A 21,128-nucleotide genomic window follows, 5' to 3' on the forward strand; every position below is an offset into this window, starting at 1 on the left:
CTGCAAACTTGGCCACAAAGCCCTAAATTCCCTCATCCAAATCATTGATATACAACGTGAAGAGTAGCAGCCCCAGCACCGACCCTTGCCGCACACCAACAGTCACTGGCAGCAAACCAGAAAAAGCCCCCTTTATTGCCACTCTTTGCCTTCTGCTATCGATGCTAGTATCTTCCTTCTGATATCATGAGTTCTAATCTTCTTTAGCAGCCTCATGTGCAGCACCTCATCAAAAACCGGAAAATCCAGATAAACAACATCCACTGACATTGTTTATCCTGCTCTTTATTTTCTCAAAGAATTCCAACAGGTCTGTCAGGTATCATCTCCCTTTCACAAAACTATGCTGACTTCGGCCTATTTTTCTGTGTGCTTGTAAGTACTGTGAAAACTCTGACTCCTTTATAATGGACTCTAAAATCTTAGCAACTGGCTCTGCACAGCCACTCGGTTCCTTGTCTTTGCCTTACAACATGTAAATTCTACTCATTCTAATATCCTCCACTATGGCACTTTCTGTTCATTAGCAAACATTGAAAGAAATATTTTGGTATTCTCAATGAACCTGCATTGTCTTAAAGGATATAAACTCCACAGAAATGTCTGCGAGTGGGCTCAACCGGGGAGATCTCGAAAGAACTGCCAACAACCGAATGAGGTGGAGGACATTTGTCAGTGGCCTATGCTCCCCAGAGGAGCAAAGGGCTTAAGAGGAAGAAGAAGGAGATATAAACTCCATGGAAAATCCCATAAAAACTGGAAAAGAATAACATTATCTAAAAACTTTGTAAATTGATAAAAGGGATACTAAGCCTGAAGATGAGAATAGCTTTAGAAACTGGCAAAGAATAACCAAGATATTGACCAGGATTATATTAAAGGCGATGGATGAAAGTTCATTTTGTTGAAACAAAGACAAGAAATGGTGGAAACAATCAGTAGATTAGGTTGCGTCTGAGAAATGAGAAACTGTTAACATTTCATATTCAGAGCCCTTCATCTTTGTTTGATTATTTAGATGATTGATTAGGTTGAATAATAATAATAATAATGCATTTTATTTGCTGGCGCCTTTCTGGACACCCAAGGACACCTTACAGGACATAAAATCACAATACATTTATCAATATTAAAATCAAGTAAATTAAAAACAAAAAACAAAAAACAAAACAAAAAATACACAAAACATTTTAAGTCATTAAAATCAGGGTGAACATGGTGGAAGTTATGTCGGGTATGCTAATCTAAACAGGTGTGTTTTGAGTTGTGATTTGAATTGATCAATAGTGTGCAGGTGACGGATGGGAGGTGGGAGAGTGTTCCAGAGACGTGGGGCAGAGCAGCTGAAGGCTCTGGCACCCATGGTGCTGAGTCTAAATGTGGGGACAGTTAAAATTGCAGCTGAGGAGGAACGAAGTGACCGGGAAGGAGTATATGGTAGCAGCAGGTCAGAGAGGTATTGGGGAGCAAGGTGGTGTAGGGCTTTGAAGGTCAGCAGTAAAATCTTGTAGTTAATCCGGTGGTGCACAGGGAGCCAGTGGAGCTGAGTGAGGATGGGTGTGATGTGGTCCGATGATCTGGTGCGGGTGATGATCCGGGCTGCAGAGTTCTGAATGCATTGGAGGCGATGAAGAAGTTTATTGGAGGTGCAAGTGAGGAGGGCGTTGCAGTAATCGATGCGGGATGTGACCAAAGCGTGAATGATTCCTTGGGTGAGGTAGTTTATTACAAGGAGACCTTGGGCAGAATCAGTCTTACATGCTCTGCAATCCTGGAAAATGAACAATGATCTCATGGAATTCCCAGTGTGCTTGAATGGATGGATACTGAGATCTCCAATAGGAGAGCCTGGAACTAATAGTCGCAGTCTCGGAATTCCCAATGAGCTCTTCAGAAATGTTTTGTCCTGCGAATTGTGGATACTTGAGTAATTTCAAGGACTAAATCAATGCATTTCAAACACTCAGGGAATTAACAATAACACAACACCATGGGCCTGAACAAGATTGGCCAAGATCAAACTGAATGTTGAGGCAGGCATAAAACTATTTAGATGCCTCCTGCACATACATCTTCCACATGAATTACAGGCCAATGGTTTAGTATTTTCCTCTCCATACTGTGTACTTTATTATCTTGTTGCCATGAGGAGGGTAGGATAGGCCAGACAGCCAGAAGGATCATTGGTGCCCCACTCCCTTTCCTGTTGGAGATCTATCAGAAGCAGAGCATCAGCAGTGCCATCTCCATTATTAAGGACCCCTATCATCCATCACACCACATCTTCTCCATTCTGCCATCTGGGAAGAGGTACAGGAGCATCAGCTGCAAAACCAGCAGGATGCTACACAGCTTCTTTCCACAGGCAATAAGACTGGTTAACGGACTGTGTCCCCTCCCCATATATCATACACCAACTCATCTAACCTCGCCCATACTTTGACAGCTAGGCACCTGTCAAAGCAAAGCTACTGTTCGGTTTGAATGTCTGTTTTTATTTCAATTTTTAGGCCTATTTTAGATATGGTAATTTAAATTTTTAAAAGCTATATGTATTTATTCTGTTTTTATTAACTGTACTGACGGGAACTGATTGAGAAACAATTTTTCCGTTACATCTGTGTATGCAAGTACTCAGTTAAAATGACATTAAAGTATATACTGATACTGAATACTTATTTTAGCACACTTATACTGGGAAATATTAAAGTTTGAAAAAAAAAGCTTTTCCAAGTAATGAGTGTTTTGGAGTTACAATGAGAAATAGCAAAGCTGCCTAAAGCAGTGCATCAGAGAATGTTATAGTGAAAAATGCGAGGGATAGTAGAATCTCGCCAGAGAGCATCAGAAATTGTGACTGGAATGTGGGGAAAAGCAAAGATTAAGCAGACAGTTACATTGCAAGAAAGAAGCAAAATAATATGTTAGATGGAAGAGTGACATTAGAATGCAGTCTAGTGCAGCAAGTGATTGTGTGTAAAAGAAGAGGTTACAGTGAAGGATACTGACCTGTAGCATGAGGCATCAGAGCCTGCAATTTACTGAAGACTGTGCAGCAACAATTATCTTCAAGCATTATAACACATACCTGTATGATCAGCATGTCCTGCCGCAGGTCATCTCCATGTTTAAAGAGGATGCTGATAGTATCCTTAGATATTGAGGTGAGATCAGCACACTTGAACTCCAGCCATAAAGGCTTTTTCTTTGATGGCATGACTTTGCACTTGTCCACCTGCAGTTTGGACGATCGATTATTTCAGTGTGTACTTTTACAAATTTTACAATGCATTTGTTTTGTTCTGGCAGTTAATCCAGGTATTACTTCATCTGGCTGTGCAATGTGTCACATGAAGAAGTCACAAAAGACCAGCATTAAAACAGGACAGTGTTTCTCTTCTGAACTTCGATAGGCACCTCGTTGGTCATAAATGAGTCAGAAGTTAAACATGTCCATTGGTAACTACAGCTAACCAAACGATTTATCAAAATTCTCCTCCCACACAGTAAAGAGTGCATATTTATGTTTTAATCGGTGTATCTCTTGGTTCTCCTTTGTTTACAATGCAGTAGATGGCTGCTAATAATGGGTCAAATATCAGTCCCAGAATGCTGTGCAGCTTCTTCCAATTAACTACTAACCAATTAAACCTGGGATAACATTGGAAATCAATGAAAATAATTGTAAATACAAGGAACTGCAGATGCTGGTTTCCAAAAAAAAGACTAAAAGTGCAGAAGTAACTCAGGCAGCATCTCTGGAGAACATGACATAGAAACATAGAAAATAGGTGCAGGAGTAGGCCATTCGGCCCTTCGAGCGTGCACCGCCATTCAATATGATCATGGCTGATCATCCAACTCAGTATCCTGTACCTGCCTTCTCTCCATACCCCCTGATCCCTTTAGCCACAAGGGCCACATCTAACTCCCTCTTAGATATAGCCAATGAACTGGCCTCAATGACATTTCATGAGAACCTCTGGAGAAGCTGACGTTTTGCTCAGGACCCATCTTCAGACTGCAACATGTTTTTCAATGGCTGAGTGTACAGGGCAACTGTTGCACTCTGTCACCACACTGGCCAGTGCAGAGTTTTGCTGATCTTTTCATCCAGCTGGTTGGGAGAAAAGGGCATTTTAAGGCTACGTTGAACTTAATCAATTAATCACCCATGGCACTCTTCAGCAATTTATGTACATGAATGAATACAACAGGAAGCCTGCACTTAAGGAGAGGCTGCATTTCCCATTCCCACTCCACTTGGCCTATCGGCTGAAGGGAAAGAAGATGATGTCTCATTAGTCATAGAGTGATACAGTGTGGAGATAGGCCCTTCGGCCCAACTTGGCTACATTAGTCAACATGTCCCAGCTACACTAGTCCCATCTGCCCACGTTTGGTCTACATACCACCAAACGTGTCCTATCTGTGCACCTGTCTAACTGTTTCTTAAACTTTGGGATAGTTCCAGCCTCAACTACTTCCTCTGGTAGCTTATTCCATACACCCACCTCCCTTTGTGTGAAAAAGTTATCCCTCAGATTCCTATTAAATCTTTCCCCCTTCACCTTAAACCAGTGGCTCTGGTCCTCGATTCTCTGGGCAAGTGACTCTGTACATCTTCCCAACGTATTCCTCTCATGATTTTATGCACCTCTATAAGATCACCCCTCATCCTCCAGCGCTCCAAGGAATAAAGTCCCAGCCTGTTCAACTTCTCCCTATAGCTCAGACCCTCTAGTCCTGGCAGCATCGTCAAAAATCTTAACTGTACCATTTTCAGCTTGACTGAAAGACCTTCCTTCACTTGAGGATTGAGACTGGAAGACATTCTTCATGCTGCAGTGAGTAGCAAACCATGAGATGTGGCAGAGATCAGCAGCCTGGGATTGGCACCAGCATAGGAGGCTGAGAGTGACCATGACCCTCATCTCCAGACACAAAACGGATAAGACACACCTGAGAATGTATTGGAAATCACAGGTCAGAGAACTCAGTGTAAATAAAGAATGCAGATTGAGCTTCAGGAGAAATTAGGTTCCCAAATTTGGCTGTTCCATGACCAAATAGTAACCATTTTTTGTTTCAGACCCGTGGCCAGAAGAGAGGTGTTGGGGAAAACAAAAATGTACCAAAGAAATGCGGATACCAATTTTCTGACTGCTGGTAACATAGCAAAAATGGGCACTAAATTACTCTGCTCCAAGTTTGCTCGATTTTCAACAGCACTGGGCTATTTATGTTTTTGTCGTTGTGTGAACAAATTCCTGGACTGATATCTTCGCGTAAAATTCAAGATTGTTTGCGATGAGTCTGCTATTAGGATAAGGAGCTGCGTTAAATGTCAGTCACTGAATGTCATTGAAGTGACAGCTTCAATGTCACTAACTACTAATGTCAATGTCGTCCAATTAACTACTAACCACTAAAGTTGTCATTAGTTGAGTTAAATCAATATTTCAGATTAACACCTATTCTTGACCTCCTAAGAAACCTTTTTATAGTCTAAGAAAACTGGGAAAGGGTTTCCTATATCAAGATGTAGCCTACCACAAGTGCACCGGCACGGAGGCCAGGATCGTACGGAACTCGGAAATCTTCTGGAAAATCGGTGAATTGGAGTTTCTCAAGCTTTTGTCTTAACTGTAAGATTGCTGCAAATAAAAGGAATTCAGTTAGGCATTGCTCTGTGTTTTATGAAAATAACTCTAGGGGCGCTGCACTGGCAGCAGCCTCTGCCTACAGCTTGTCTGTTACTTCAATCTTTTTAGTTAGTCTAAAGTTTTGTGTTGGGGGAAACTTTAACTTTTCTATGTGGGGGAGGGGGGCAGGGTAAGGGGGAAACCGTTTCCCAGTCTCTTCCTGGCGGGGACGCGACTATTTCTCCGAGTCGCGTCCTCGCCCCCCACCTCGCGGCCTACCAGCTGGATCGGAGCGGCCTTTCCTGCCGGGGACCGAGTACTGGACCAGGGCTGCTACAGCGGCGGCGCAGCGCTGGATTCACCGCGGAGCGGGCGATGCCTACCTGGGTTGCCGTTTGGAGCTCCGGAGCGTTGAGCCGCTGCTCCAACATCGTGGAGCTCTGGTGCGGAGAGCTTCCAACGCGGGCGGCGCTGAACAACATCATGGAGTCCTGGGGCGCCTTGCAGAGGGTCTACAGCAGCAGTCTCCACCCGGCGTGGCCTACGGACTTTGGAAGCCGCCGACTCCGGTAGGAGGGGGCCGACTCTGTGTCCACGCCGCTGAGGACGTCCCGCAGCCTCAACTGCGGAGGGCTTGGGGAGGCCCTGACCACGGGGAACAATGGAGGAAGAGACTGACTTTGGTGCCTTCCCACACAGTGGGAAACTTTGATTCTGCTGTGTGGGGATGTTTTATGTTAAATTCTATAGTGTGTTGTGTCCTTTATTTTTATTGTATGGCTGTATGGGAATTTCATTTCACTGTGCCATCTGGTACATGTGACGAATAAATGTATCTTGTATCTTGTATCTTGTAACTCTGCTGTGTTTTATGAAAACACATTTTCCAAGTTCTGTCATAGCTATGTTTCAGGCAGCAACACTCTAGCATTAGACACCCACTCCAGAGGCCTGAACACAAAATTCCAGGTTGATATTTCAGTGTCGGTGTTGGAATGGGAAGAATTGACCATCCCAAGCTCCAGGCTGCATCCTATTCCCACACCGACCTACACATCCTTGGCCTTCTCCATTGCCAGGATGAGGCATGACGCAAACTAGAAGAACAATGCCTCATATCCTGCCTGTGTAGTCCACAACCAAATGATATGAATATTAAATTTTCCACTTTCAGGCAACTAACTTCCTGTATTCCCCTCTCTCTCCTTACAACCCACCTCTGATCCTCCCAGTTTTGTTCCCTTTCCCTAAAACTGGAAATTATGCACAAAAAAAAAAGATTTATGAGGATGTTACAAGGTTTGGTGAGTTTGAGCTCTAAGGAGAAGTTGGATAGGTTGTGTCTTTTCTCTCTGGAGCACAACTGTGTGTAGTCTGATTAAGATTTATAAACTCATGAGGTGAATACCAGTCCTTTCCCCTGTCAAAAACTAGCGGGTACAGGTTTGTGAGTGTGGAAAGATTTAAAAGGGACCAACTCTTATTCACACAGAGTGGTGAGTATATGAAACGAGCTGCCAGATGTAGTAATTGAGATGGGTACCATCACAACATTTAAAATATATTTTTTTAGGTACATTATAGCAATGATTAGGAGGGATATGGATCAGGTGCAACAAGTGGGACTAGCTTGGTTGAACAACTTGGTTGGCCTGCTTTGAGTTGGGCCAAAGGGTTTCCATGCTGTATGGCTCTCTGACCCACATTCACCCATTACTCATTGTTACCCTCTTCCACCTCCTGTTTTTACTCCTTATCTGCTTCCACCTCTCACCCATCTGTCTCCCAACTTTACCCCTCCCCTTCCCCCACCTGGCTCCTTATACTCGTCCGCCTTCACCCCTCAGCGATCCACCTCTCCTCTCTATACCGACCATCTCCCCTTTCCACTCGCAGTCCTGATGCAGAGTCTCAATCCAAAACCTTTTCAGTTCCTCACCCCATCTTCCCTTCTCCCCCCACCTCCAGATGCTGTTCCACCCACCGAGTCCCTCCAGCAGTTTAGTTGTTTTGTTGACAAATGAAATGTCAGGCAAGAGAAGCAAAGTCTGAAGTTCCCCATCAAATACAATCGTCTTAAACAGCATCTCATCACAATGCAGCAAAGAGTGTTCACAGAAATAACAGCAACATCTCCAGGAATATATTCTTCCAACAAATAAGTGATGTCAAGGATGGTTACATTTTATGTGTAAAATCAATCCCATTCTGTCGTAGCAGTGATTTGGAGAATTATTGTCTCATCAATCAGCACGTGCAGTCAACGTACCTTGAGCTGAAACATCATACTTCTCAGCAGTGACATTCTTGATCTGCAGTGTCACTTTGTGCAGAGTGTCCATGACCTTGACCTGCTTCATGAAATCAGTCAGCATGGACTCCCCGCAGCCTCGGAGGTAGGCCTCCAGGATGACTGCATAACGCTGCTGACAATGCATCGACTCTGCCACTTCACTTCTCAAAAACCAGAACAGAAAATGACCAATCCTTTTACTCTAAAGAGAAATCAAAAGGGGGAAAAAAAATGTTAAATTAATTTTCAAGTCAGAAATTCGGTAACCTTCTCTGAATTTGATAAAGGTGGATTAAATACTCACTCTTAACGCTCTTTTGAGAAGAAATCGGGCAAGGGCACTGTCATGGTAGGGCTCAAACTTGACAGCCTGAAATTATATAGAGGTAACAGCTAAATAAGCAAACATCTATTAGCCAGGACTCCAGTACTAAGGCTTATATGTTGCACCAGGTTACCGCAGAATTCTATTCCTGTGAACTATTTGTAACTTGAACAGTTTGTAAGGAATTCTGGTTGGAAAAAATATTCCCAAAAGACAGAGAATGCCTCGTGCTTGTGAGGGTAGGTATAGGAAGATAGCACAATTGAATGCATGGCTGAGGAGTTGGTCCAGGAAGGTCATAAGGATGATAAGGAATTAGGCCATTCGGCCCATCAAGTCTACTCCGCCATTCAATCATGGCTGATCTATCTCTCCCTCCTAACCCAATTCTCCTGTCTCCCCATAACCTCTGACACCTGTACTAATCAAGAATCTATTTATCTCTGCCTTGAAGATATCCACTGACTTGGTCTCTACATCCTTCTGTGGCAAAGAATTCCACAGATTCACCACCCTCTGACTAAGGAAATGACTCCTCATCTCCTTCCTAAAAGAACATCCTTTAATTCTGAGGCTATAGCCTCTATTTCTAGACTCTCCCGCTAATGGAAACACCCCCCCCCCCCCGTCCATTAATTCCTGGGATCATTCTTGTAAACCTCCTCTGGACCCTCTCCAGAGCCAGCACATCCTTCCTCAGATATGGTGCCCAAAATTGCTCACAATATTCCAAATGCGGCCTTACCAGCGCCTTATAGATTCTCAATATTACATCACTGTTTTTGTATTCAAGCCCTCTTGAAATAAGCATTAGCACGGAAGGCAGGAATTCCGGTTTTTGGACCATTTAGATCTTTTCTGGGGCAGAGGTGACCAGAGGGACTAGTTGCACCTGAACTGCGGGAGGGGTTGGAGGGGGGGAAACAAATATCCTGGCGGGCAGGTTTGCTTGTGTAGGAAGAAACTACAGATGATCGTTTATACCGAAGATAGACACAAAGTGGCAGAGTAACTTGGGTAAAGCTGGTCAGGCAGCTTCTCTGGAGGAAAAGGATGGGTGACGTTTCGGCTTGGAACCTTTCTTCAGACTGAAAGTCTGGGGGGGGGGGGGAGGAGGGGGAGGGTGGGCTGGAGCGAGGATAAAGCCAGAACAAATCAGGGCCGGCAACAGATAACCAAGGACGGGCAGAGCCCATGATGCCCCATTGTTGGCTGGGGAAGAGGTGACAAGGAAGGGTTGCAAACAGTTGAACTAGTAGGACAAATAGGGTGGGGGAGGGGGAGAGAGAGGGAATGCAGGGGTTACTTGAAATTAGAGAAATCAACGTTCATACCGTTGGGTTGTCAGCTGCCCACGCAATATATGAAGCATAGAGACATAGAAAATAGGTGCAGGAGTCAGCTTTATCGAGCCAGCACCATCATTCAATATGATCATCACTGATGATCCAAAACCAGTACCCTGTTCCGGCTATTCCCCATATCCCTTGCATATGGTGCTGTTCGTCCCATTTGTGTGTGATCTCACTCTGACAGTGGAGGAAGCCCAGGGCAGAAAGGTCAGTATGAGAATGGGAACATTTTAACTCCCCTTCCCATTCACGTTCACGGGTTATAGGAATAGAATTAGGCCATTCGGCCCATCGCGTCTACTCTGCCATTCAATCATGGCTAATCTCTGCCTCCTAATTTCATTTTCCTGCCTTCTCCCCATAACCCTTGACACCCGTTCTAATCAAGAATTTGTCTATCTCTGCCTTAAAAATACCCACAGCCTTGGCCTCCACAGCCATCTGTGGCAATGAGTTACACAGATTAACTACCCTCTGACTAAAGAAGTTCCTCCTCACCTCATTTCTTTTTTAATTCTGAGGCTATGACCTCTTGTCCTAGACTCTCCCACCAGAAAACATCCTTTCCACATCCACTCTATCTATGCCTTTCACTATTTTGCAAGTTTCAATGAGGTCCCCCCTCAACCTTCGCTATCCTCTTATATTTTTGGTTAGCTTACCTTCATATTTCACATTTTCCTTCCCCCATTTCTTTTATAGTTACCTTGTGTTGGTTTTTAAAAGCTTCCCACTAATCTTGGCAATATTAAATGCCTTCCCTTTTAGTTTTATGCTATATTTGACTTCCCTTGTCAGCCACGGGCACCTAATTCTCCCCTTAGGATTTTTCTTCCTCTTTGGAATAAAGCTGATTGGAGTAGATTGTTGCTGGGCTTAGGGACATCTGGAAAATGGGATGCTTTTAAAAGGGTCATAGTGAGAGTTCAGGATATACATGTTCCTATTAAAGTGAAGGGCAAAGCAGGTAGGAGTAAAGAATTAAAAGAGAAATTGAGGCTCTGAGCAAGAAATGAAAAGGAGGTATGGGTCAGGTATAGGCAACTGATAATCAAATGTATCCCTAAGGGGGTATAGGGGATTGAGAAGCGTACAAGAATGAAGGGCATGGAAGACAAAAAGGAGGTATGTGGTAGCTCTGGCAGGTACAATTAAGGAGAATCCAAAGATAATTTAAGTATATAATGGGAAAGGGTGTAACTAGAGAGAGAATAAGGCCCTCAGAAAGCAAAATAGTAATCTGTCTGTGGAGCCACAGGAAATGGACAGGGTCCTCAATGAATAAGTCAAGCAAGAGGGGCAAAGTCCGTTCCTCTGTTTTTACTGCGGAGAAAGAGAAAGAACGAGGAATTGGGAAAGTTATTGGAGATATAACTTCATTAAATACAGGCGAAGTGCTGGAAGACTGGAGGGTGGCAAATGTTATGCCTCTCTTTAAGAAGGACTGCAGAGAAAAACCTGGGAACTGCAGGCCAGTGAGTCTAACATCCGTGGTCGGAAAGTTACTAGAGAATATTCTGAGGGAAAAGATATGCATACATTTAGATGGACAAGCGCTGATTAGCAACAGTCAGCATGGTTTTGTATGTGGGAGGAATGGTTGATGGAATTGAATACCGAAGCGCGAGGTGTTGCATTTTGGGAAGTCTAACCAGGGCAGGACCTACATAGTGTATGGCAGGGCTCTGGCAAATGTTGTGGAGCAGAGGGATCTAGGAGTGCTTGTTCACAGTTTCTTGAAATTGATGTCACATGTAGATAGGGATGTCAAGAAGGCTTTTGGCACAATGGCCTTCATGAGCTAGGATATTGAGTATGGAAGTTGGGAGGTCATGACATTAGTGAGGCCACATCAGGTTTAACAAGACATTAGTGAGGCCACATTTAGTTAATTTTGATCACCCTATTATAGGGAACTTGTTCTTATGCTGGAAAGGGTGCAGAAAAGATATGTGATGATGTTGCCAGGACTCGAGGACTTGAGCTATAGGGAAAGTTTGAGCAGACTAGAACTTTATTCCTTGCAGCACAGGAGGATGAGGGGTGATCTTATAGAGGTGTACAAGATCATGAGAGGAATAGACAAGGTAAATGCAGTCTTTTGACCAGAGTAGGGAAATCGTGAACCAGAGGGCATAGGTTTAAGGTGAGGGGGAGAAAGATTTAATAGGAACCTGAGGGGCAACTCTTTCACAGGGCGGTGGGTGTATGGAATGAGGAGGTAGTTGAAGTAGAAACTATAACAGCATTCAAAAGACATTTCGACAGGTACATGGATAGGACTGGTTTAGAGGGATATGGGTCAAACATGGGTAGATGGAAGTAGTGTAGATTGATTACCTTGTCTGCAAGGGCAAGCTGAGCCGAAGGGGCTGTTTCCATGCTGCATAACTCTAACATACTCAGGGGAGAATGAGGAACCCGAGGGACAACTTTTTTTTTACACACAAATCATGGTAGGTATATGGAACTAGCTCCCAGAGGATGTATTGGAGGCAGCTACTATCACAACATTAAAACAAATAGGTTTAGAGGGATGGGCTAAAAGCATTTAAGAAGGAACTGCAGATGTTGGAAAATCGAAGGTACACAAAAATGCTGGAGAAACTTAGTGGGTGCAGCAGCATCTATGGAGCGAAGGAGATAGGAAACGTTTCGGCCCGAAACGTTGCCTATCTCTTTCGCTCCATAGATGCTGCTGCACCCGCTGAGTTTCTCCAGCATTTTTGTGTACCTTGGGCTAAAAGCAGGCAGGTAGGACTAGAGGCGATTGGGCCTGTTGGTCAGCATGGGCAAGTGTAACTGAAGGGCCTGTTTCCATGCTGTATGGTTCTATGGCGCTCAATGTCTTGAGGAGAGACTGTACTACATTCAATGGGTTTCTGGTTATCCAAAGATGTAGCAAAGTATATAAATCTCCTGAGCCTACTCACATATAACCAAGGACACTGTGGGAAGGCAGGGAAGAAATTGCAGGAATCGTGGCCGAGATATCTGAATCTGAATTGTTGGACACGGGATGAGGCGCCGGAAGACTGGAGGGTGGATAACGTCGTGCCTCTATTTAAGAAAGGCTACAATGAAAAACCTGGCAACTATAGACCAGAATGCCTATAAAGTGTGGAAGGGACATTGCAGTGAGGGCTGTGTTACAGTGAGAGCCATGTGGTGCATCAGAAAGTGTTACATTGAGGGGTGTGGGGTGCATCAGAAAGTGCTAGTTAAGGTTGTGAGTGTATTAGGAGGTGGTACAGAATGGGTTCTGGTGCCTCAGAAAGTGATAAGAGTGCTTCAGAGTGTGTTACTCTGATCAACCATCGTTGGCTAATAAATAAATTACAATAAATTAATTACAATTACTTGCGCGCTGCTTGACAGGTGCTGAGTTGTCAGTGGCTGGTGTAATGATGCTTGAACTATCTGGCTTGCTTTATTTAATGCTAAACTAATCACTTGAGTCTGACTTTTGCTTTGAGTATACCTCAAAGTGGTGTGTTGGATTACTTTACCTGCACCAACTGCAACAGGTAACGCAGCACTCCACTATTATCGAGGGTCTCCAGCTTTCGAATAGCCAATGTCCGAACCTGCTCATCTGAAAATCGGCAGTCCAGAAGCTGCATTGCAAGCCCCACATCCAGAGCACTGCTGTCCCATACATCCTGATTGTCCAGCAGTTGATGCGTTTTCAGTACAATGTCCTGTTGTCCCCATTTTACTGAGCTCAGGAACTTGGGATAAGCCTTGGGCTGTCTCATGCATTCGTGCTTGAAGTGCCAGAGTAACTCTTTATCCTCTGAGCTCAATGGGCTCAGAGGGTCAGTGCTGATGATCTCTTCGAACTGTTTTCGTAGCTGGCTGTGCATTTCCTGGCCAAACCTCTCAAGGTTACTGCCAGAGTTATGACAGATTCGAGGCAGTGCGATGGGGTAATTGTACCTGTCCAGCAGAATGCAAATTGCCATGGAGGTTTGCTTGTCAGGATTGGTCGCTGACGTCAGCTTGTCAGCTTCAATTGTTCCTTGTTCTTCTCCTTTATCAGGGATCTTCCACATGTGAAGCACGTACTCTCCTTGCCTGAGGAGAGACCGATGGTCGATCACCAACAGGTTGACGTAGTACAGAAGGTGATTCTTGCTCTTGCTGTCCAACATGTTATCATCTTGCATTTGCAACGTGCCCTTCGTACTTTGCACAGGAGCTTTACCACAGTAAACCTGGAGATTTAGACGTGCCCCCTTGGGCAGGTCTTTGACCTTAATGTCGAACTCCAGCCACACATTCCACAGAACCTCCTCAGTGAAGGCTTTTGTGGGTGTCTTTTGTTGCACAAGTACCTGCTGCCCATGCAGGATGCTGGCCTCAACAAAAACAGTGAGCTCCGTGTTCTTAGGGAGCACAGGGATATCAATCCCAATAACCTTGACTCTGAACTTTCTGTCACAGTCCCAGAGGGATATGGTGAATACTTTGTCATGATCCTTCCCTTCCAGGGTTAACTGTTCGTGTGATCCAGTCACCCCAGTGCAGTCATCCACAAGTGGCCATTCTTCCTTCTGGACCATGTCAAACTTTGGGTCAGGGGGTTGAACCAAGACAAAGTGAATCTCCTCACCGCTCTTTAAACAACTTCTTATCCAACAAAAGTCCTTGATTGGGTGGTCACCAACTATGTAGTCCTCCCTGCCACACACCCTTAGAACAAAGTCTTCCTCACTCTGACATTCCGAGATTTCCAGCAGCCCCATCTTGTTGGCCATCTTCTTGAAGAAGTTCTTCAGAATGGTCCGTGGCGTCTCTTCAATGGACACTTTGATAGTTAGGCTCATTGCTCCCCTGTGGATGATGATGAAAATGTGATTGTTGCTGATCTTACTCAGCAGGTATTCAGGCAAAGGCTTAGAGGTGATACAAGGATCCATGGAGTACAGCATTGCATCCCTGCTGGATACCTCATTCAGCTGAGGGGTGATCAACTTTCGGCGGGTAAATTCCAACTCGTCATCGTGGACGTTGCTCACATCTGTAACGTCGTAGCCAATCAGGTAATTTAAGTCACTTTGCAACAGCAAGGACTCCTCCGAAGCCTTTGTCTTCTCCACCAAGTGGATCTGGCCATTGTTCCTCTGCAAGGTCTTCCAGTAGTTGATACAATCCAGCGTTTGGATCACCTGGTGTTTGTCGTAGATCTCGTACCACTGTCCCTCTTTCTGGTACAACAGTCTGAAGTGGTCAGGACTGAGCTTCTGGTAGAAATCAGGGGTGGCACTGACCCCACCTGCCTTCACCCAGACCCTTGCTTTCAGTTGTTCCACTGTGTAATTGCCCAGCACCTCCATGGAGACCTTCTCATGGCTGTTGTTGAATTTGTTCCGCGTGGGGAGAACAAAATCAAGAGGCAGCTGCTCCAGTGAATAGAGCTGCATGTTCCTGGTGATGTTGGCTCTCATCTTCCGTCTTCTTCCCCTGTTTTCTTCTCTCATCACAATGGGCAACTCATTATTCTCATCTGCTGACTGTTCCATGCCCAGCGGGAATCTGCTGAGGAAACATGACGTAGAGGGAAGACATTTATTTGACTTTGGTTCGGCTGCATTTGGAGTAATTGCAAAGGCAGGTCGTGTCACCCCATTACAGGAAGGATGTGGAGGCTTTAGAAAGGGTGCAGAGGACGTTTAGGGGGCGCTAGTTACAAGTAGTTACAAGATGAACTTGGATTGTTTTCTCTGGAATGCTGAAGGCTGAGGGGAGATCAGACAGAAGTATATATAAAATTATGGGAGGCATAGACTTTATTTTAAACTTTAGAGATTCAGCTCTTTGGCCCACCGACACCACGCTGGCCAGCTATCACCCAGTACACTAGCACTATCCAACACACTGGGGATAATTTACAATTTTTACTGGTGTTAATGAACCTACAAATCTGTACTTTTTTGGAGTGTGTGAGATAACACACGCGGTTCATGAGCTATAGGAGTAGAATTAGGCTATTCGGCCCATCAAGGAATTCAATCATGGCTGATCTTTCCCTCTCAACCCCATTCTCCTGCCTTCTTCCCATAACCCCTGACACCCATACTAATCAAGAATCTGTCAATCGCTGCTTTAAAAATATCCATTGACTTGACCTTCACAGCCTTCTGTGGCAATGTATTTCAGAGATTCACCACACTCTAACAAAATAAATTCCTTCCCATTACATAAGTCATGTCATATTGTGATACTTCTGATTAAGTACCCTTCCTGATCTAGGTTCATGCAATGAGAAGTGCCTCACTTCTGTCTGACGTCCTCATTAGGATGCAGACCCACCCTTGCTGTGTGATTTTGATTAGTCTCCGATGAATCCTTTCAGTGCCAATACAACCAGAATACAGATAGCTTTCAAAGATTTTTGTGCTTGCAAAAAAACATTTGACCTTACCCTCATTGCTGGCTTCCAAAGACTGGAGTGTGAGTATACATTGCTTCATGTGTTTGATGTCCAATCACAAGAGTACTGCGTTTGTACTATGCGGTCTGCCTCAAGATATAAATACGCCCTTATTTCCTTTTTATCTCACCTTGATGAAGTATGAAAAAAATGTTCAGTGCACTTCCTCTACCTCCCCAGTTTGTTCTTCATGAGATGCAGCTGATCAGGCTTTCCATCCACTGCCCTGTCTTCTCTTTACGACACTCTTTAAACTTTACAAGTCCTGAAAGTCTTGGTTTATAAATGTTGCTGTAAACTACTTTGGATTGGTTTTGCTTTGTTAAAAAGCACTCCAAAAGAAGCAGTTGTTAATGTCAGTAATGGCTCCTCCCCCTTAGTGCTATTGCTTTGGTCAATAATTCAGATCACAAGGAAATGGTTCAACCAATAATCACTAACGAGATGAACAAACCTTTCCTCTGGTCAAACTACATGCAAATTCTCCAGTCCAATGTTGCCTCAACTCCAACCAACATTGTTAATCATGCAAATACGTCACATTTTGTTTCCTTGTTGTGGTATATGCACTCTCTATACAAACACATCCCTTGATGTTTCCAAGCGCAATGACAGCTGACACTGTTTAGAGATATCCAAGAATATGTTAGGATACAACTGAACTACAAGACCAGCTAAAACAACACAGTTTCACTTTACAGTCAATTTCTAATTTTCTTTTATTTATCCATTAGAGGCTTGCCTTAAATGCTTGTTAGGAGCATATTGGAAAACCTCCAATACCCAACAAAAGATCTGATTTCCGGGTTTCATGAGAGAGCTGGGGGGGGGGGGGGGGGGGGGGGGGGGTGTAGGAAGGAACTGCAGATTCTGGTTTAAACCAAAGATAGACACAAAATGCTGGAGTAACTCAGCAGGACGTTTTGGTTCGGAAGAAGGGTTCTCGATCCAAAACATCACCCATTCCTTCTCTTCAGAGATGCTGCCTGTCACGCTGAGTTAATCTGGCACGTTGTGTCTATCTTCAGACCTGAAAGGGCCAGGCTGATTTACCAATTGGTTCACCCAAATGTTATCACATATCTTTCTGATACTGAGGATATCTCTTGACATTTACACCCAATGAGGTACTTCGTGAAGTGTCAGCATTGTTGTTCGGTCAGAAACAGAAAAGACAGTTTGTGTGAAGCAAGCTCTCATTAACAGCATTGTGACAATGATCAGATAAGTCATCTCTCTGTTTCAGCAATAACCATGGGCCAGGTGATTGGGAGGAACTCAGTGGCAGATCTCTGAAATGTGCTGTGGGATCCGAGGGCTGATGGGGCTTGTTTAACATCTCATCCAAAAGGTGGCATTCCCTCAGTACATCATTCAGCAATAGTCTCAACTGTGCTCAAGATACAGAAGTTGAAGCCATGACTATACGCAGGAGTGCCACTAAGGTTTATATGTCTTCTTAGGATTGATCAGATGTTTTACGCTGACTGACATGCTTCCTTTTCCACACTCTAACCGTTACCACCCTTCCAACCCCACACTAACATAACAGTTTAATTTAGTTATGTTTCGTTTAGTTTACTTTAGTTTAGACACACAGATCCTTTGGCCCAACGAGTCCACACTGACCAGTGATCTCCGCACACTAACGTTATCCTACACACACTAGGGACAGTTTACAATGATACCAAGCCAATTAACCTACAAACCTGCACGTCTTTGGAGTGTGGGAGAAAACCGGAGCTCTCTGAGAAAATCCATGCGGGTCACAGGGAGAAGGTACAAACTCCGTACAGACAAGCACCCGGGTCTCTGGCGCTGTAAGGCAGCAACTCTACTGCTGCGCCACCATGCAGTTCAACAGTGTGAAGTCAGAAATTCTCCCATGGAAATAAAGACCCACCAGGCCTCAGTGATTCAAGAATTAAGGCAGAAGGGCGATCAGAACGCGTCTATGACTGCGTGAAAGGCTTTCATTAGGGTGGAGCTTTTTGAGAGCAAACATTAGGGATTGTCCCCTATGCCAGCTGGACTGACTTGTTGTAGGTTGTGGCAAGGCTGACTCACCCAGCCTGACCTCTCCATGAGATACAGCAGCCCCACGGTGACCGTGTGACTCTAATTAACTGTTCCTCAGAGGGAAAGGGCAATGGAGGAGGAAGAGTCATTGTGAGTCCCATTTCAGCACACAGGCTGGTTCTATAACACCCTAGTCAAAGCTTTGGAGCAAGATCCACTCCCTCCAAATCCCAATCCCTCTCATCCCTTTCAACCAAGCCAACCACATTGTCATGAACCAGAGTTAATTAGATTTGTACTCCAGATCCTCTCTGCTGTGGTCACCGCATTTATATGACATTTTTCGCTGCGCTGAGTTTCACTTGAGCAACCGACACCATGATCTGGGTGAGAGAGGAAGCACAGCAAAGCCACTCCCTGCCTTCCCCTGCACGGCGACTCCCTGTGAGTAAATAACACAATCCACAGACAGCTCACCTGTGTGTGGTCAGTTGGCAGTCCTACGGACACTCCTCTGCCCACAGCGGTGTTGCTCAGCTGCTGCCAATCTGGGCATGACTCCTCCACTCTCTTGACAAGGCCAGGCCGTGTTCAAATCCAGGGTGCCAAATCGGCGATCGCCATCTCGAAGCAGTGACATAGAGGAAGTGTTGCAGCACAGCTCAGGAAATGAAAGCAAACCACAGTGATTCTCAAGGCAACGACTCATCAGTAAGGACAACACAGGGACACTATGACTGCTCCACAAACCTACATCAAGACCCTTTCCGGTACTGGCACTAAAATAGTAATCGAGTCAGGAGTTAAGGCTGGGTATGATTGATCCTTTCGTTACATTGTGAAAAGTACTTTATTAAGAAGACTCATTGAGCTGAGTTTGAATCTGCAACTATTTGGTTGGAAGTTAATTAGCAGGAAGTGTCAGACTAGAGGGCACAGCTTTGAGGTAAGAATGAGGAAGTTTAAAGGATATGTGTGGAGCAAGGATTTTACACAGAGTGGTGGGTGCCTGTAATGTACAGCCTGGGGGTGATGGTGGAAGTGAAACAGCAATGTGGCACATAGCAGGGCTGCCAACATTGGGTGAGAGTTGGGAGTGAGAAATTGCGAGAGACCAAGCCCGAGGGAGCATAGCGACCGGGGGGGGGGGGGGGGGGGGGAGGGGGGGGAGGGGGGGGGGGGGGGGGGGGGGGGGGGCAGGGAGGAGGTTGTCCCCCTCCCATTGGTATGGAACATTTGCATTTTTCAGCTTGAAATTGTGCAATATGGTGCATACTGTAGCAAGTTTTAGTTTAGTTTAGAGATACAGCGCGGAAACAGGCCCTTCGGCCCACCGAGTCGGCACCAGCCAGGATCATTAACACAAGCCTACACACTCTAGGGACAATTTACACATACCAAGTATAAAAACCCAAGCCAATTAACCTACAAACCTGTACATCTTTGGAGTGTGGGAGAAAACTAAACATCTCAGAGAAAACCTACACAAGTCACGAGGAGAATGCGTAAACTCCATACAAACAGCACCCGTAGTCAAGATGGAACCCGGGTCTCTGGCGCTGTAAGGCAGCAACTCTACCGCTGTGCCCCGACTTGCTCAGGCTTTGATTTCTTCAGTTTTTTATTGAATCCTATCTTTATTTGTGCTATCAAAGAGCCTCTTAAATGCCACTATCTGAATGGTGGCCGATTAGGAAAAGGGGAGATGCAACGAGACCTGGGTGTCATGGTACACCAGTCATTGAAAGTAGGCATGCAGGTGCAGCAGGCAGTGAAGAAAGCGAATGGTATGTTAGCTTTCATAGCAAAAGGATTTGAGTATAGGAGCAGGGAGGTTCTACTGCAGTTGTACAGGGTCTTGGTGAGTCTTTTAACTTGCACTTGAATGCAATATATATGCTTTAAATTGGATTGGAGCGTTTTTGAAAGGGGGAGGCTGTGCAATCACTGATCACTGGCCTTGGGGGTACCCGGTGAGGGAGTGGAGCAACCGAGTGGGGAGAGGGGAAATCATGTTTTTGTGCACTGTAGAAGTATGATTTCAATGTTTTTTGTATGAAGTATTTTTAAGAGGTAACTTTTTAAGGGGTAACTTTATCCACACAAAGGGTCCACATGTGTCAATTGGCCTGCACTGCCTTGTGGCAGAGAATTCCACAGATTCACAACTCTCTGCGTGAATAAAGTTTGTTCTCATCTCAGTCCTAACTGGCCCCCCCTTTATTCTTAAACTGTGACCCATGGTTCTGAACGCCCCCAACATCGGGAACATTTTTCCTGCAGTTACAGTAAGTGAAAATCTAGCAGGCAAGCAGGATGCTTTCACCAACCAACCCATTTGAAGTCCACTATCTTCCACCGTATCTACCCAGTGCTTGGTACTTACTTCCAGCAGCCACTGGTTGTCCTCCAGGATGCACCGAGCCGCAGCCTGATCCATGCCGGTCACCTGGGCGAATTCGGCACAGAGACTCTCACGGCAGCAGCGTAACGCTTCAACGCCTCCGACGGCCCGGGACTCTTGCACTGAGGCTGCTCCATGGCCGGAGCTGCAGTGAGCAACTCACTAGCCCGGCAAACACTCGCCAGCCCTGCTCCCCGTCCGCATCTGTCCCCGCCGCTGCTTCTGCTTTCAACACCTGCGGCCCATGCAGTTGATATGAGTTTTGAAATTTTCGTTGATCACAGAATTTCTCAGAACAGAGCGAGAGAAATTTGTGATCAGCGTGAGAATTTGGTGAAATGCGTGATTCTCACGCTCAATGCATGGGAGTTGGCAGCCCTGCCTCTCTATCTCCACCTCTCTTTCTCTCCCCTCTCTCCCTCCCACCTCTCTCATCCCTCTCTTCCGCTCTCCTCTCAACCACCCTCTCCCCCCTCCCCCGTCTCACCCCTCTCACTCTCCCCTTCCCTCTTCTCCTCTCTCCCTCTCCCCCCCTCTCTCTCCCTCCCACCTCACTCTCCCCCTCTCTTTCGTCCCCTCTCCTCCCTCTTTCCCCTAACTCTCTCTCCCCCCTCTCCCTCCCACCTCTCTCTCGTCCCCTCCTCTCTCCCTTCT

The 21,128-nt window shown here is 45.3% G+C and overlaps 1 protein-coding gene across 2 annotated transcripts in view; it reads right to left on the minus strand.

The window, feature by feature from the left end:
* Window positions 1-19,010, minus strand: part of pik3cg (phosphatidylinositol-4,5-bisphosphate 3-kinase catalytic subunit gamma) — a 29,015-nt gene extending 10,005 nt beyond the window's left edge. The window contains exons 1-6 of one of the 2 annotated variants that reach the window (XM_033044531.1): window positions 18,548-19,010; window positions 13,125-15,153; window positions 8,243-8,308; window positions 7,915-8,140; window positions 5,554-5,657; window positions 3,089-3,235 (exon numbers count right to left, since the gene is read on the minus strand). In XM_033044531.1, coding sequence (XP_032900422.1) covers window positions 3,089-3,235; window positions 5,554-5,657; window positions 7,915-8,140; window positions 8,243-8,308; window positions 13,125-15,140 — 2,559 coding nt within the window. In that variant the 5' untranslated portion in view covers window positions 15,141-15,153; window positions 18,548-19,010. Of the gene's footprint in view, window positions 1-3,088; window positions 3,236-5,553; window positions 5,658-7,914; window positions 8,141-8,242; window positions 8,309-13,124; window positions 15,157-18,547 lie in introns of both variants that reach the window. The other variant, XM_033044530.1, reaches the window with a different exon arrangement.
* Window positions 19,011-21,128: the final 2,118 nt, after the last annotated feature.

Source organism: Amblyraja radiata, chromosome 26 (assembly GCF_010909765.2).
Source record: "Amblyraja radiata isolate CabotCenter1 chromosome 26, sAmbRad1.1.pri, whole genome shotgun sequence".
NCBI classification, from domain to species: Eukaryota; Metazoa; Chordata; class Chondrichthyes; order Rajiformes; family Rajidae; genus Amblyraja; species Amblyraja radiata.